Source organism: Equus caballus, chromosome 10, assembly GCF_041296265.1.
Source record: "Equus caballus isolate H_3958 breed thoroughbred chromosome 10, TB-T2T, whole genome shotgun sequence".
Lineage (NCBI taxonomy): Eukaryota > Metazoa > Chordata > Mammalia > Perissodactyla > Equidae > Equus > Equus caballus.
The window spans coordinates 11,095,792-11,111,706 of NC_091693.1; the positions used below are offsets into that span (position 1 = coordinate 11,095,792).

Sequence of the window (15,915 nt, forward strand, 5' to 3'; positions counted from 1 at the left end):
GACCCTGCGGGGACAGGGATGACCCAGCCTTGGTCCCTGCCTCGAGGGACTGGGGAAGTGCCAGTGCAACGGTGAGACTGTGAGGAGGGGTGGAGAGGGGCTGGGGAGATGCAGGTGAGGGCTTGGGGTGCAGGTGTGGAGGACTCACCTGCACTCACTGCCCAGTGGGCCTTGCAGCCCCTCCTCTGACATGGCTCGTGGTTGAAGTCCTCGTCGTAGCTGGCGCTGGGGTCAAGGTCAAAGCTGTGGTGTGGCCCTGGGACCCACCCTTCGCTCTCCCCACCCTGCTCTCTTCATGGCGTTGGGATACGGGATAAGCAAGGGATGTCCGGCGACAAGGTGACGCAGGACATGGTCTCGGTTGGGACCTCCCAGGCCACCGCAGAGCAGCTCCGCCTGGCAACCCAGTGCCTCCTGGGCCAGCCTGCCCATGTCGGCCACTGCAGACAAAAAGCAGACACAGAATGAGAAATCACTGCGTGCCTGGCACCATGCCAAGGGCTCTCCAGGGACTGACACCTCTAACCCTCACCATGACCATCACCTGTTTGCACAAATGCAGAAAATGAGGTACAGAGAGGGTAAGCTGCTTGTCCAGGGCCACACAGCAGGAGGTGGCAGAGCTGAGCTGGGAACCTGGGCAGCCTCACTTGAGTCTACCTTCTAACACTTGGCTCTACTGGGTGGGGAGGAGAGCCTAAGGAATGGAATAAGGGCCCCTAACGCGCCTGGCAGTGTCCCACTCAGCCTCTCCAGCCCTTTCCTCTCCACCCAGCTTGCGACCCTTCTACACTCAACTCACCAGAGAACATCTCCCCCTGGGCTGTGTAGCCTCTCTCCATGGCCATCTGCACGAGTCTCTCCAGGGGGATGCCGCTGGGGGGCACCAGAAGAGTGCCTGCCATCCACAAGGCCACCAGTCCGCACCTGGGGAGAGCCAGGCCCAGCCCCTCAACCCCTAAGTCACGTCTTTACTGGGCCCCCTCTGCCCTGGAAGCTGGCAGGTGGGGAACAGGATTGCTGCCCTGGGGGAGCTCCCCTCCTCTCTCTCAGGCCAGGTGGGGACACCTGACCCCTCTTCACGAGAAAGAGAATGGCCAAGGCCTGGGCCCAGGGCTGGAGGGCTGCAGGCGGGGTGGGAGGGTGGGCAGAAATGTCACCTGGGCTTCCAGGAGGAGCAGGTGCTGAAGTCGAGTTAGAGATGAGGCTCTGGGTCCATCTGTCCACTCACCTGCTCATTGGTTCCAGTTCTGTTTATGGTGCAGGCACCCAGGACCCTGACTTGGTAAGTTCCCCCCTTTCCCTCCTCCTCCTCCCCAGGCTGCCTCCTCCCACCCCCCAGGGTAAATCCTCAGAAGCACAGCAAAGGCAGGGGCTCGCAAGACCGGCGGCCAGGGTGCTGGAGTTCCGCCGCAGGGCACGTACTGAGGGCCTTCTTGGATGAGGGAGGGCAGGTCGGCACAGAAGAGGATCCACCGCAAGTCACTTCTGAAACTGGATCAGAGCCACACTCGGGTCACGCGGGAACCAGCTCCCAGAGCCCCCGCTGGAGGTCTGGCTGGGAGTGGGGCATCAAGGGACGCTGAAGAGGAGGAACACAGGCCTGGCAGTCCTGAGGCCCGAGGGCCGCTCCAGGCTCCGTCGCTGACCACTTCCACCCCTGACGAGGCACTTCCCCTCCCCGAGCCTCAGTTTCCTCATCTGCTCAATGGGAACCATCCTCCCACCTGCTGCTCCCTGCTCTTCAGTTAGTGAAGGGGCAAAGAGCAGACTGCAAAGGGGCTGCAAATCCCTTAATCCAGCCTTGAGTAAAACCAGAACATGCTCCAGGCCTAAAGATCGCCTTCATAAGGAGCCCTTGCAGGCCTGCCCAGCCTCTCCCCCCCCCACCGCCCACGCCCACGCCCACTGCTCCGGGGATGCCCATCCCACCCCTCCAGGGCTCCTGAGGGGCTGGGTGAAGTGCTTATACTTCTATTCCAAGGCAAGGCTGGTGCGGACACCCCACCCTCCTGATGAGAGCAGGCCATATCACCATACACGGTTAAAAGTGTGGACCCCTGTTGCCAGAGTTCAAACTGGGCTCTTCCTCTTCTAGGCACTGTGGCTAAGTGACTTCACTTCTACGAGCCTCAGTTTTCTCATCTGGAAAATGGGCTAATAGTTCCTACCCCTTGGAGTTGCTGAGCAGATTAAATAAGAACTTAAAAACACTCAGCACAGTGCCTGATGTGTGCAGGGCACACACAGCGGATGCTGTTATTTGCATCAAATTTGCCTCACTATGGCTGGGGCACTTAGGGCAGATTAATAACTTGTCTGGAGAGCTGGAAGTTTCCTCGAGGAGTCTGGGCAAGTCACTTCTCCCTCTTTCCCTCAGCCAGGCAATCGTTACACGGGGTCCCCACAGCCTGAGCCCAGGTCTAGCCCCCTCCCCTCCCACCTGGGCCCCCAGATTCCAGTGTCACCACCTCCACTCCCCGCAGGTGGCCTCCCTTCCTGTATGAGGCCCTCCACGGCTCCCCAGGGCCCTCAGGACAGTCTAGCTTCCTTCACGTGCCCGTCCTGCCCTGCCCACCTGTGAAACCCCATCTTCACCACTTCCCCTGTCCCGTTACAGAACATGTTTGCAGGTTCCTCAACAGAACAAGTCTTCCTCTCACTCTGGGTCTCTGCACAGGCTGCTTACTCTCATCACACAGCCCTGCAGGACTTGCTCCACAGCACTCGGGGCTCCCCTTCTCCAGACAGGCCCCACGGACCCCCAGCCTGGGTCGGGCAGTCCCTCCGGGTGCCCTCATCACAGCTCTGACCACGCTGGGCTGCCCCTGTCCCGTGGAGGGAGGGATCTGTCTCTCACTGGCTTGCTGAAGGGTCTCAGGACAGCGCTGGAGCAGCCAGACTGTTTGACCTTGAGGGAATGGGAACCCCCAAGAGGAGAGGGCTCAAGTGATCTGGGCACAGGTGGGTTGGTGAGACCCTGGGCGGGTGGGGTGGGGCGGGGCACAGGGACCCTACCGGTCCTTGTGCAGCTTCAGGAGCCTCTTGACGTCCTCTCTGCCCCTGGGGACTGGGCCGGCCTTCTCCAAGGCCTCCTTCAGGAGCCGGCTCTTCTCCAGGCCGTAGACGTGAGGGGGAGCAACCCCTGGGGCGGTGGGTGGAGGTGGCAGTGGGGGTGGCGGGGGAACGGGGGCCTCAAGACTCGAGGAAGGGGGTGGAAGAGCTAAGTCGGGGAGATGTGGGGGCAGGGGAGGAGGTGGCAGGATGGGGGTCTGGGGTGCAGGTGCCTTTGGAGGAGGGGCTGGGGGCTCTGGAGGAGGAGGGCATGGAGAAATCATTTTGGGGTCTATGGCATGGGTTGGAAAATCGAGAATGGGAGAGGGAAGGATCCTCCAAAATGAGTTGGTCTCAGGGATGGAGACTGAAGATTTTAGAGCTGAGTTCCCGAATTTGAGGGCTGAGCAGTCATGGGAAGAATCAGGGTAAAATTGGGACCATGGGAGCCGGGATGGCGGCTGACTCAAATCAGGAGGGATCTGAGGGTTAAGCAGGGTGGGGTCCTTTCATCCGGAGCCAGATTTGTGGTACAGAGCTGGCTGCAAGCCTCGGGGAGGGAAAGGGAGTGGGGGTTAACTTACTATCCGGGCTAGATATGGAAACTTCGGGGGTCAATTTTGGGATATGAAGGCTCAAATTTGGGGTGAGGCACCTAAAGGGTGGGATTTAGAAACCCAGGGCTGCAGCCTGGGGAGTTCGGGCTCCGTAACCCCTCACATCCCAGGCCCGAGTTCAGAACCTTGGCTGACCTTTGAGTCAGAGGTCAAGAGGTCAAAAGGACACCTGGCAGGAAAACCAGCCTAGTGGTGGAGAAGGTCCTGGAATCAGAGCGCCACAGGAAAAGTCTTGTGGGCTGGGGAAGGCTCAGAAATCGGAGGGCGCTGGGAACCGCGATACCGCCGGCACAGGGAATGGAAGAAAAAGGAGCCTCCGCCTTCCCGCAAAATGGCGGCAGCAGAACACAACCTTTCCCACGTCACGTGGTAGAACTCGCAACTCGGGCCCGCCCCTTCAGCGGTCACGTGACAGAGAGGGCGGAGAGGTGGGGCTTCCAAAGGACTGCCTCCGGAAAAGACGCGTCCCGATTGGCGAAAAGCGCGTGAGGGGGCGTAGCCGTCACTGATTGGTCCGTAGCCCCGGGCACAGCAGAAGGCGGAGGGTTTGCGGGGGAGTGGGCGGGGCTTTCCTGCTGAGGCGGGAACCCAAATGCCGTTTTGATTGGCAAGATCTGGGCCCAGGGGCGAGACTTACTCTAATTGGTCAAGCTACCGAGTGTCCGCGCGGGGATTGGCTTGCAGAAAGACAGAGGCGGGGCCAGGAGAGGAAGCTCAGTGACCGGCGCTCAGAAACGTAGCAGGCGCCGCTTGCGGGAGCTGCGGCTCTGTCGGTGAGTAATCTATGGGTCAGGAGGTATTCGACGCCGGGCGGGCGTATCGCTTGGCTCCCGGGCCTTCCTGCGCCTCGTGTGGGGAAACTATTTTCCCGCTGCGCGAGGCCAGGGCGCCGCAAAGTCATCTCTCCTTCCCCAACGGGCTCTACATCCGGGCTTTTTCTCCTGGGCTGCCCTCTGAGCGCTTGGGCCAATGGGAATCGCCACTTAGAACGCTCCGCCTACTGATCGCGTATAGCATGCTGGGACTCGTAGTAGCGCTTTCGAGAGTTCCCTCGCACGCGGGGAGGAGAAGTGGTGTCTTGCGTTCGCTTTGTTTCCCGAGCTTCGCCTGTCTCTTCCCTCCTCCACGCCCTACCTGACTTCCTCCTGGGAGGAAGATCCCTAGGCAGCCCGCGTTGGGGCAAAGGATTTGGAGAAAGCCAGGGCTGAGGTTGCCTTTTCCACTTTTTCAGCCCTACCGCACTCCATGGCAGTTCCCGAGACCCGCCCCAACCACACTATTTATATCAACAACCTCAACGAGAAGATCAAGAAGGATGGTGAGTTCTCGCAATAGTCCAGACTCCAGGCTGGCCCGCAGGAGCCGGCCCCCTCTTCCATCCCCGGTATCCGCCTGTCTTCCTCAGCCTTCTCCAGCCAGACTGTTAGAGTTGATCCCTCGACCTTTGCACGTGCTGCTTCCTCTGTCTTCACCACTCCCTCCGCGCATCTCACACTCGGGCACGGCACGGCACGGTAACCTGGTCACTGTTGCTCATCCTTCAGGGTTTCGGCTTACAGGACCCCTCCTCCAGGAAGTCTTCCCCACCCCCTTTCCCCTCAGGTGCCTGCCTCTGACTTCCCACAGGCCCTGGACATTCCCCCTCTCGCCCTGATCGTTCTGGGCTGTCATGGGGCTGTCTCTCCACTGGCCTCTGAGCTTCATGAGGGTAAGAATTGGGACTGCCCTGGTCACTGTTGTGTCCTCAGTGATCAGCCCAAGAAAAAAATGTTTTGTTCCAAAGTGAAAATGACTATTAATACTTTAATTTTTAAAAATGCGAAGAATAATCGTGATGGCCAGCACTCTGCCGGGTGCTGATATCGGAATCTTGATCACATTTAATATTCACAGCAATCCTGCAGGAAGGAGCTATTATTCCCATTTCTTAGATTAGGAAATTGAGACTCAGGGGTGATGTGACTTGTCCAAGGTCACACAGCAAGGAAAAGTGACTGAGGCCACCAGTGTGGAATTCTGCTAAAAGAATTGATTCTTTTTTATTTTTATTTTTTTGGTGAGGAAGATTGGCTCTGAGTTAACATCTGTTGCCAATCTTCCTCTTCTTTTTTTTTTCTATTCCTCAAAGCCCCAGTACCTAGTTATATATCCTAGTTGTAAGTCATTCTAGTTCTTCTATGTGGGATCTGCCACGGTGTGGCCTGATGAGCGGTGTGTAGGTCTGCGCCCAGGATCTGACGCTGGATCCAACCCTGCAAACCCTGGGCTGCCAAAGCAGAATGTGCGAACTTACTCACTCCGCCCTCAGGCTGGCCCCAGGACTTGATTCTTGACATCCAACATACTGTTACATTTTTTCCAGCAAGTTTTTACCTTTATTGAAGCTCACTTTCTGTATTTGAAAACTGGGCAAAATCATAATACCTGCTTGGCGTGGATGTTACGGGGATTACATTAGCTAAACCTCCGTGCAGCCCTTGTTTTTATGGTACCTGGCAGTTAGCAGGGGCTGGATGAAGGTTAGCTCCTGTCATCACCTCGAGAAAATTGTCGGGAGAACCGAAGGAGCTTGCTGGGATTAAGTTTCAGGTTACCAGTAAAGTTGCTGTTGAAAACAACAAGCCACGTAAAGCCCCTATGTGCTTTCTAGCATCATGCCCAGCCAGCACCCTGCAGGGCTGAGCACGCACTGGTGGCTCAGACAGTCCTGGCCCTGCCTTCATGGAGGAATTCGTTCATGAAATTCATTCATAGAAAGAGGGATTCATTCAGTTTCGTAGAGGAGGAGACATTCTGGAAGAGTGTTCCTAACCTGGACCAGCATGTGCAAATAGCTGGGGCCCAAGGAGAGCTGGGGCATTCTGGGAACTACAGGTAATCTGGTGTCCCTGAGGCCTAGAGGAGCAGCTTCCAGGGAGCCGTGCCCTGGTGGCTCATGGGGCCCTGTGAGCCGGGTGCGGCATGGGACTTCGTCCTGAGGGCATCGGGAGCCAGGCAAGGGATGCAGTCAGTCGTGAAAGTTCTTCCCAACTGCGGAAGGTGAACTTGGGTGGGCGAGGGAGGACACTGGGGAGAGGCCCAGAGTCCAGTGGGATGACTGAGGCCCCGGCTGGGGTCATGGGGATGGAGGAGAGAGACAAAACCCAGAAATTTCGGGGCTGGCTCCACGGCCGAGTGGATAAGTTCGTGTGCTCCACTTCCGTGGCCCAGGGTTTCACTGGTTCAGATCCTGGGCATGGACATGGCACTGCTCATCAGGCCACGCTGAGGCGGCGTCCCACATAGCATAACCAGCGGCACTCACAACTAGAATCTACAGCTATGTACTGGGGGTCTTTGCGGAAGAAGAGAAAAAAAAAGATTGACAACAGATGTTAGTGCAGGTGCCCACCTTTAAAAAAAAAAGCAAACAGAAATATCACCGGGAGAATTTTGGTTAATTGCTTCAAAACACCCTTGTGGGGCCGGCCCCGTGGCTGAGTGGTTACGTTTGCGTGCTCTGCTTCGGCAGCTCAGGGTTCGCCAGTTCAGATCCTGGGCGCACACCTAGCACTGCTCATCCAGCCGTGCTGGCAGATCCCACACAAGAACTAGAAGGACCTACAACTAGGATGGACAACTAGGTACTGGGGCTTTGGGGAGGGAAAAAAAAGAGAAAAAAGAAGATTGGCAACAGGTGTTAGCTCAGGGCCAATCTTCCTCACCAAAAAGCATTAAGAAAAGAAAATCTGGCTTCCCCCTGAACCCCACTTGCCCTGCCTACACACACATTTTCATTTCTTCCCTCCCCTACAATGTCTTTCACCAGCCGTTTGAGCTCAGATACCTTCTTTGCGTAAGATCGGTCCCCTTTTCCAGCCCGGGCGGTAGGAGAGGTCCTTCCTGAGTCTAGTTTGACTTCCGCTTGCTGTCCAGTGAGGAGGCATCTTGCTAGTGAGCTGCGGTGACACTGGACTCAGGTGGACTTGGCTCTTCCCAGCTCTGCAGGGGTTTCCCGGCACCCTCGGGACACCCCTCCTAGGCCCATGATAAACATCAGATCCTGCTTCCGTCTTGGTAAAACGGAGACGGTTCAGTTGCTCCCTCGTGGGGCTGTTGTGAGATTTAATGAAGTTACTTCCATCAAGCGCTTCATGGTGTCTTTTTCCTTGGAAATGTTTGTGAAGTTTGTGTGCTGGAGCCTGCGCTGAGCGTGGGGATGCTGTGTAAAACAAATTGGATGGGCTGTAGGTCTTCAGAAGGAGAGCTAGACAACAAGTAAACATGTTAGGAGGTGGAAAATGCCCTGAAGGAAAAGCAGGTAGGGTACGAGGCCAGGGGAGAGTGACACGAGGGGGCATTTCTTTAGACAGAGTGGTCAGGGAAGGCCTCCAAGGTGGCAACGTTTCTGCTGAGACCTGGGTGACTAGAAGGAAGTAGCCATGTACACATCAGGAGAAAGGTTCCTGGAGAGGGAGCAGCTGGTGCAAAGGTCCTGAGGCAGAAATCTGTGTGACGGGCCCGAGAAAGGGTCGGGAGACTAGTGTGGTTGGAGATACCAGGGTGAGATGGAGTGTGGGGAGAGATGAGGTTGGAGAGGTCAGCCAGGGCCACATCACCCAGGCCTGTGTCAAGGTGCTAGGGACAATGAAAAGAGTGTGCATTTCTGGGGCGGTGGCTGTGTGCCCTTGTAAGTATGGCTCGTTCCTCATACAGCAGCCCTGTGGGTGGGTATTGTTACTGCCCACCTCTTACAGCGGATGCACATGACCACTGGGGCCATTCTTGGCTGCTGCTGGTGTTGCTGGCTCTTGAGGGATTGCTGACCCACGGCATTCTGGGTAGGCTGTCAGTTGACTGATGGTTTCTCTTCTGGGCTGCACTTGCTTCTGAAAAAGGGACTTCAAGCCCCAGGACGTGGTACCAAGGCCTCTGGTCACCCCTGGATCTTTCCCTCCCCCTCTGCAGAGCTGAAGAAGTCCCTGTACGCCATCTTCTCCCAGTTTGGCCAGATCCTGGATATCCTGGTGTCTCGGAGCCTGAAGATGAGGGGCCAGGCTTTTGTCATCTTCAAGGAGGTCAGCAGCGCCACCAACGCCCTGCGCTCCATGCAAGGTTTCCCCTTCTACGACAAGCCCATGGTGAGCACTGGGGGTGTGGAGGATGTGTGTGTGAGCGTGCCTGTGTGTGCACACATGTGCCAAGTGCTGTAGGACACTGGGTGGGCCTGGACTTCTGGGACCTGTAGTCCAGTCTCTTAAGGACAGGAGTCTCTCTTCCTGTCCCTCAGCTTTCACTGTCACTGTACTGGGGTGTGGGGACACACAGTGACCAAAGGAGCCCCCAGCCCTGCCCCCTCAGACCCACAATGCTGTGGGAGAGACAAGCCTGTCACCAGAGGGTGGCGACCCAGAGGGGTCAGGGCTGGGTTGGGGGTAGTGCACAGAGCTGGGGGAGGTTGGAGGAGGCCTGGCACCTAGTGAGAGGGCTCAGGGAAGGCTTTCTGGAGGAGGTGAGACTGAAGGAGAGGGAGAGAGAGCTGGGGGAGGAGAGGGAGAAAGTATCAGGCAGAGGGACTGTGTGGACTAAGGCCCAGAGATAAGCAAGAAGTAAGTAATTGAGGAAGTGAGTCAGATTGATTTGGCTGGAGTGAAGGGTGGAAAGTGATGGGGAGGGTGTGACCTAGAGAGCGTGTCAGAAGTCAGGCTAAGGAGCTGGGGTTTGTCCTGAAAGTGCACTGGATTCCCAGGGGGCTGGGGAGCCGTGGGAGGGTTTAGGGAGATGCCCGTGGCTGTTGCGCAGAGTGGATTGGAGGAGGAACGTTAGGGCCCGCTTGCCAAGGTGAGGCTGAGTGGGGCTCCCGGGCAGGAGAGGTTGGGCCAGGAGCAGGGCAGGGGCCATGGGATGGGAGGAAGGGGTGGGCTGCAGATGTTCAGGAGGCCGAGTGGACGGCCCTGGGGCGGCAGTCTGGGTGGTGAGGAGAGGTTTGAAGTCCCTGCCCTGAACTAGAATTCTGCCCTGTTGCTAGCAGACTCTATCTGTGGTTCTTCAGGCCTTTTCTCTTGTGCCTCAAAGTTTTCACGTTTCACCTGATTGGAATACCCTGGACCAGCTCCCTTGCGGAGGTGACAAGTCTCAGTGTGTGCAGGTCCCTGGCAGGTCAGCTCGTGTGGAAGACAGTAGGCGGGGGCCCTCGCCTCCATCTGGAGAGGGCAGCCCTTTAGCTCCTGCCTGTTGTCGCCTCTGGGTGTGTGGACCCAGAGTCGCCGTACCTTCCAGTGCCTTTCGGGAGCAGCTAGGAAGTAGCTTTTTTTTTTTTTTCCTTAAGATTGGCACCTGAGCTAACACCTGTTGGCAATCTTTTTTTTTCCCCCCCTGATTTTTCTCCCCAAATCCTCCCCCCCACCCCCCGCCCCGGTCCATAGTTGTATATTCTTAGTCATGGGTTCTTCTAGTTGTGGCATGTGGGACGCCGCCTCAGTAAGGCCTGATGAGCAGTGCCATGTCCATGCCTAGGATCCGAACCTGCGAAACCCTGGGCCTCCAAAGCGGAGTGAGAGAACTTAAGTAGCTTTTGAGGTGTAACAACCATCGACCTTTTTGTGTTGAGTCTCTGCACCTTTTCTTGCCCAAATCAGGGCTGGGGATGTGTGAGTTGTTGGGGACTCCTGTTAGCTCCACCTTCAAAACATCCCCTGACTGCCTGGTTCTCACCCCTCCCCTGCCGCCCGCTGGTCCCGGGCACCGCTGTCCCTCGTCAGGAGTGTGGCAGCAGCTGCCTGCTGGTGCCCCTGCTTTGACCTCTGCGCCTCTCAGGCTCCTCTATGCCACAACCATAGTGCTCCTTTGAGACACTCCACGGCTTCCGGCTTTCTCAGGAAAGGACAAAGTCTCACCATGGTCCCCAAGGTCCCTGCTGCCTCTGTGACCTTGTCTCCTCCCTCCTCATCCACACTGGCCTCTTGGATGGCTGTTCCCTTTGCTAGAATGCTCTTTCCCTGGGTGTCTACATGACTCCCTCCCTCCCTGTGTGTCTACACCAGTGTCCCTTCAAGCGGCCTTTGCCGGCCACACTGAAAATTTCAGTTCTCAACACTTCACATCCCCTTCTCCAATGCACTTTTTTTTTTAATTTAAATTTTATTTTATTTTATTTTATTTTTGGGGGGGAAGATTAGCCCTGAGCTCACATCTGCTGCCAATCCTCCTCTTTTTGCTGAGGAAGACTGGCCCTGAGCTAACATCCATGCCCGTCTTCCTCTACTTTATATGTGGGATGCCTGCCACAGCATGGCTTGCCACGTGGCGCCATGTCTGTACCCGGGATCCAAACTGGCGAATCCCGGGCCACCGAAGTGGAACATGCAAACTTAACTGCTGTGCCACCCGGCCGGCCACTTTTTTTTTTGTACTTTAACTTTCCTTTGTTCCTAGGGAACGAAACCATACACAGTGTTCTTCAGGAAATAGGCTGATAGTACCTTCCTTTTCCGAGGGTACACCCTCAGGTGGCTGTGGGGGCCAGGCATCCCGTCTTTCCTTCAGAATCCCAGCAGCCCCCTGACTGAGCCCTTGCTACGTGCCAGGTACTGTTCAAAGCATGTGACTCATTTAGTCCTCAGTCACCCTTGGCAGTGGGAACGTCACAATCCCCGTTTTACAGATGAGGACGCTGAGGACAAGTGGTCTTCATGACGTTGCTCACCGAGCTCCCGGGAAGGCCTGCTTTTGCACCTGGGTGATTTGGCTTGAGGTCCACTCCGCTTGACCCGTCTCCTCTGTTTGGCAGCGCATCCAGTACGCCAAGACCGACTCGGACATCATTGCCAAGATGAAGGGCACCTTTGTGGAGCGGGACCGCAAGCGGGAGAAGAGGAAGCCCAAGAGCCAGGAGACCCCAGCTGCCAAGAAGGCCGTGCAGGGTGGGGCAGCTGCCCCCGTGGTGGGCGCTGTCCAGGGGCCTGTCCCGGTAAGCCAGGGCCCAGAGACGCAGCCCTCTCACCCCCGGGCCGTCCTCAGCCACATGGCTTGGCTTAGGGCAGGGTGGGAGGGGTGTCTTCTGGGGGGCAGTTGAGCACCTGAATAATGATATCTCCACTCGGAAATGCCTGTTCCTGCCTGTTCCTCAGGATCTCTTTCTCTGTGTCTCAGTCTCTTGCTTCCTCTCTCTCCTTGACCTTGATTCCGCATTCTGTGTCTTTTAAGTCCGTGTCTGTGTAGCAAATGCAGAGGAAACCACTAACCAACAGTTAGGATTAGTAAGTGAATCTAATTTAGCAAGGCCGCTGGATAGAAGGTCAACATGGAACAAACAAGTAGACTTCAAACTGAAAAATAGCACCGAGGAGTAAATCCAACGAGAGGTGGGCATAACGGCCCGAGCGAAGCTGCAGAACGGTGCCGAGAGAGGCTGGGGGCGACGTCAGCAAACGGCTGGAAAGGCTCGCGGTTGTTAAGATGTCACTTCTCCAGATTGATCTAAGATTCAACACAATTCCAATCAAAATCCCAACAGGAATTTTTGGAACCCTGACAGGCTGTTTCTAAATGCCTGGAAGGGCAAAGCAAGGCAGACGAGGCCTAGAAAGCCAGGGAACCTGTGATAGTGGTCAAGATGGTGAGGTGTTGGCGTAATGGTAGAAAGGTGGACCAGGGGGCAGAATAGAGTCTAGAAACAGATCTGAACATGTATGGTTACTCCACGTGCGATCAAGGCACCCCTCCATCCAGGGGTCAAAGGACTTTTTCTGCTCGTAAAGGATTCTGGGCCAATTTGATGTCTGTAAGGGAAAAATTAGCCCTACCTCAACTCTATCTAAGTTAACATGAGATGAATCATAGACCTGAAAGTGGCAGCAAAAACAATAAAGGTTCTAGAAGAAAACAGGAAAATGTCTTCAACCTTGGTAAGGGCATGACAAGTGGAAGCATCCTGTTTTCTAAACAGGATACAGAAAACACCAAGTGCTGGAGACAAGGTGGATGGCTGGGACCCCTCTCCCAGGTCTCCGAGTCTTCGTGTCGGCTTCTCTGATGGTCACGCTCTGTTTGTCCAACTCACACTTTCTCTGGGTCAGCAGCGCTGTCTGGGTTAGTGTCGAGCTTCCCCACTCACCCTCCCCTCCCTGCACCCAGCTTTCTATCCATATATGACTTCGGATTGTGGTTCCAGCTCTGGCAGCCCCCATCTCCTGGGTGCCTGTGCTGTGTGCCGTTGGACTCTCTCCTTCCCACACCACCACCCCTCCCATTTCTCTCTGCACCTGCCCTGCCCATCCTCGTCCAGCTCTGTCGTCCACTGTCACTTTTCTCTGTGCGTCCCTGAGTTTCTTTTTTTCTCCTTAAAGTTTATTTTTTAGAAGCAAAAGTACGGCATGCTCAGTATGGTGTTTATTTCCACCGCTTTTAGTTAATTGTTAATGTTTTGATTTCTTTTGTAGTCCTTTTTTTTTTTCTTTAACATATCTCTAAACAAAGTTAGGTCATACTGACTAGTTTTTCTATGTTAAAATTTTTTTTAACTCCTTCTGATTTAATGTCCCTCCGTGGCCCTCGGTCTGTTTCGCTCCATCTCTCATTGGGTGCCGTTTTTGCCTCTTTCCGAGTCTGGGTCTTTCTCCCTGTGTCTCTCACACCCTGGGCTTCCTCTAACAGCCTATTCTCCTCTCCCCTCCTGCTGACACTGAAAGCACGTCTCCTGTCCCCTGTGGGCCTCGCCCTCAGTCCTGTCCTCCCTCTCTCCGCAGGGCATGCCGCCCATGACTCAGGCGCCCCGCATCATGCACCACATGCCGGGCCAGCCTCCCTACATGCCGCCGCCTGGCATGATCCCACCACCAGGCCTGGCACCCGGCCAGATCCCACCGGGTGCCATGCCCCCGCAGCAGCTTATGCCGGGGCAGATGCCGCCTGCCCAGCCTGTAAGTGTCTAGTCCTCTGGGGTCTCCTGTCAATAGTCAGAATCAGAGCATGATAATAGGAGGGGATGGGTAGGGGCGCTGTTGTGGGTTGGGTGGTCTGGGCACGCCTCCCTGAGGAGGTGCTGTTGGAGGATGAGGATGGGGGTGTGCAGTGGAGAGGGTGTGGCATACTCGTGGGAGGAGCTTTGGAAGGTTCTGGTGAGGCTGGAGCAGAGGCCAGCACCTAGATCCATTCAGTGAACTTCTGCTGAGCGTCTGCTTATGGATACGGCAGTGCTCTCTGGTGGCTTACGGTTAGTGAGGGCAGAGAAGGGTAGATAGCAGCAACAGAGGCTGTATCAGGTGAAGGGCTAGCAAGAATTCAAGCAGTGTAGGGGATGGAGAGCAGGAGGGCCGTAGATCCTCTGCTAGACTCACAGGCTCCTGCCTCTCGCCCGCAGCTTTCCGAAAATCCACCAAATCACATCTTGTTCCTCACCAACCTGCCGGAGGAGACCAACGAGCTCATGCTGTCCATGCTTTTCAACCAGTAAGTGGGGCCTGTGTCTGGGCAGGGGCTGGAGGGCGATAGCCAGAAGGTTGTCACTGTGGGGACAGGCCTCAGAATTCTGGTGGTGGAGCCCTGAGGCTGCTTATGCTTTGCAAGCAGGACAGGGGTGTGGTGGTGATGAGGCTGGAGCTCAGCCATAGCCGGGGCATGCCAGCCTTCATGGGGTGGGCGACCAGGCTCTGGGCCTCATCTTGCCGGTCTCTAAAGTGGAGGCATGCAAGGTGCATGTAAAACAGCAGCGAGACGTCATTGAACGCTGGCTAGACTGGCAAAATCAGGGCTGTCAAACTGCGAGTGTGGGAGGAGGTGTTTGAACTCTCTTGACCTGCTGACGGGATGCAGACCGCCGAGGCCATTGCCATTGCGGAGGGTAACCAAAAGTTGGGCAGTGTGCTCACCTGGCGGCTCTGCTTCTGATCGCATATCCTAAAGAAATTCTTAACACTGTCCGAGGGGTGTAGATGGGGAGTTGGAGGCAGCCTGGGAGAAGGGAGAGAGCAGCACCGGAGATGCAGAAAGAGCAGTGAGGTGGCCAATTCTGATCGCCCTATCTTCAGCTAAAGACAAAGGAGGGTGTTGGGGGTAGTGGTTTGGGGCTTCAAAGGGGAGGAAGGCAATTCTCATGGAAATGGAAAAGCAACTGTTTGGTAGATAAGAATGGGCTTAACCAGGACCCTCCCTGTCTACTGATACCCAGAGTTATCTGTGGTGATGGCCTGTCCTGGGGACAGGCCTTTTATCTGAAATTATCTTGTAGGCAGTTAGGGGGAAGGTCAAGGTTTCTTTCAGAGTCTTTTGTTCTTAAAAATAAGCAAGCTAGAGACACATCTTGAGGTAGCCAGTTCTGATTCCCCCCCAGCACTGTGGGTGGTTCTTCATGATAGCACTGGGAGGAAATTCTGAGAAACTGGATAAAACAGAAAAACAATACCATGTTGATAGCATGTCAACAAAACAATATGTGTTTTCTAAGAATGCTGATGGAAAAAAGGATACCCAGTAAACATGAGAGTGATTGCTTAATGGGGAAGGAAGTAGGAAAGAGAAGAGGGAAATGAAAGAGCAGATCATAGGGTTCAGGGTGGGGGTTATTTCTGGAGCGGAGGTGGGTGGGTTATGGTTTGGGAAGGATGGGGGTGGGGCAGTGTTGTTTCTTGATCTAAGTGATGGTCACATGGGTGTTCGTGTTAAAATTTCTTATTAAAATCATATGTTTACGCTGTATGCACTTGTTTATATTAGGGTTTCTCAACTTAGCACTAGTATATTTATTGGGGCGGGGTAATTCTTTGTTATTGAGGCCGTCCTCTGCATTGGAGGATGTTCAGCACCATCCCGGGCCTCTACCCACCAGAAGCCACAATGTTAGGGGGAAATGCTGACTCTGGATCCCTGAGGTCTGTCCCCTTCTCTCAGGTTCCCTGGCTTCAAAGAGGTCCGGCTGGTCCCCGGGCGGCACGACATCGCCTTCGTGGAGTTTGACAATGAGGTGCAGGCAGGGGCCGCTCGTGACGCCCTGCAGGGCTTTAAGATCACCCAGAACAACGCCATGAAGATCTCCTTTGCCAAGAAGTAGCACCCTTTCCCCATGCCTGCCCCCGCCCCCTGTTCTGGGGCCACCCCTCCCCCCTTGGCTCAGCCCCCTGAAGGTAAGTCCCCCTTGGGGGCCTTCTTGGAGCCGTGTGTGAGTGAGTGGTCGCCACACAGCATTGTACCCAGAGTCTGTCCCCAGACATTGCACCTGGCGCTGTTAGGCCGGAATTAAAGTGGTTTTTTGAGGTTCGGTTTTTCACAA

General features: G+C 55.5%; 2 protein-coding genes across 6 annotated transcripts in view; one reads left to right on the forward strand and one right to left on the reverse strand.

Moving 5' to 3' along the window:
* The window catches only part of ACTMAP (actin maturation protease), a 7,326-nt gene extending 2,684 nt beyond the window's left edge, over window positions 1–4,642 (reverse strand). For 2 of the 5 annotated variants that reach the window (XM_070224488.1, XM_023649778.2), the window contains exons 1-5: window positions 3,807–4,020; window positions 1,426–1,494; window positions 803–927; window positions 311–440; window positions 149–219 (exon numbers count right to left, since the gene is read on the reverse strand). In XM_070224488.1, coding sequence (XP_070080589.1) covers window positions 149–219; window positions 311–440; window positions 803–905 — 304 coding nt within the window. In that variant the 5' untranslated portion in view covers window positions 906–927; window positions 1,426–1,494; window positions 3,807–4,020. Of the gene's footprint in view, window positions 1–148; window positions 220–310; window positions 441–802; window positions 928–1,425; window positions 1,583–3,018 lie in introns of all 5 variants that reach the window. The other 3 variants (XM_014736502.3, XM_001498105.6, XM_070224487.1) reach the window with 3 other exon arrangements.
* Window positions 2,864–15,915, forward strand: SNRPA (small nuclear ribonucleoprotein polypeptide A). The gene is made up of 8 exons (XM_001499336.7): window positions 2,864–2,964; window positions 4,356–4,444; window positions 4,903–4,989; window positions 8,619–8,791; window positions 11,440–11,619; window positions 13,397–13,570; window positions 14,011–14,099; window positions 15,537–15,915. The coding sequence occupies exons 3-8, from the start codon at window positions 4,917–4,919 to the stop codon at window positions 15,694–15,696; spliced, it is 849 nt and encodes a 282-aa protein (XP_001499386.1). The 5' UTR covers window positions 2,864–2,964; window positions 4,356–4,444; window positions 4,903–4,916; the 3' UTR covers window positions 15,697–15,915.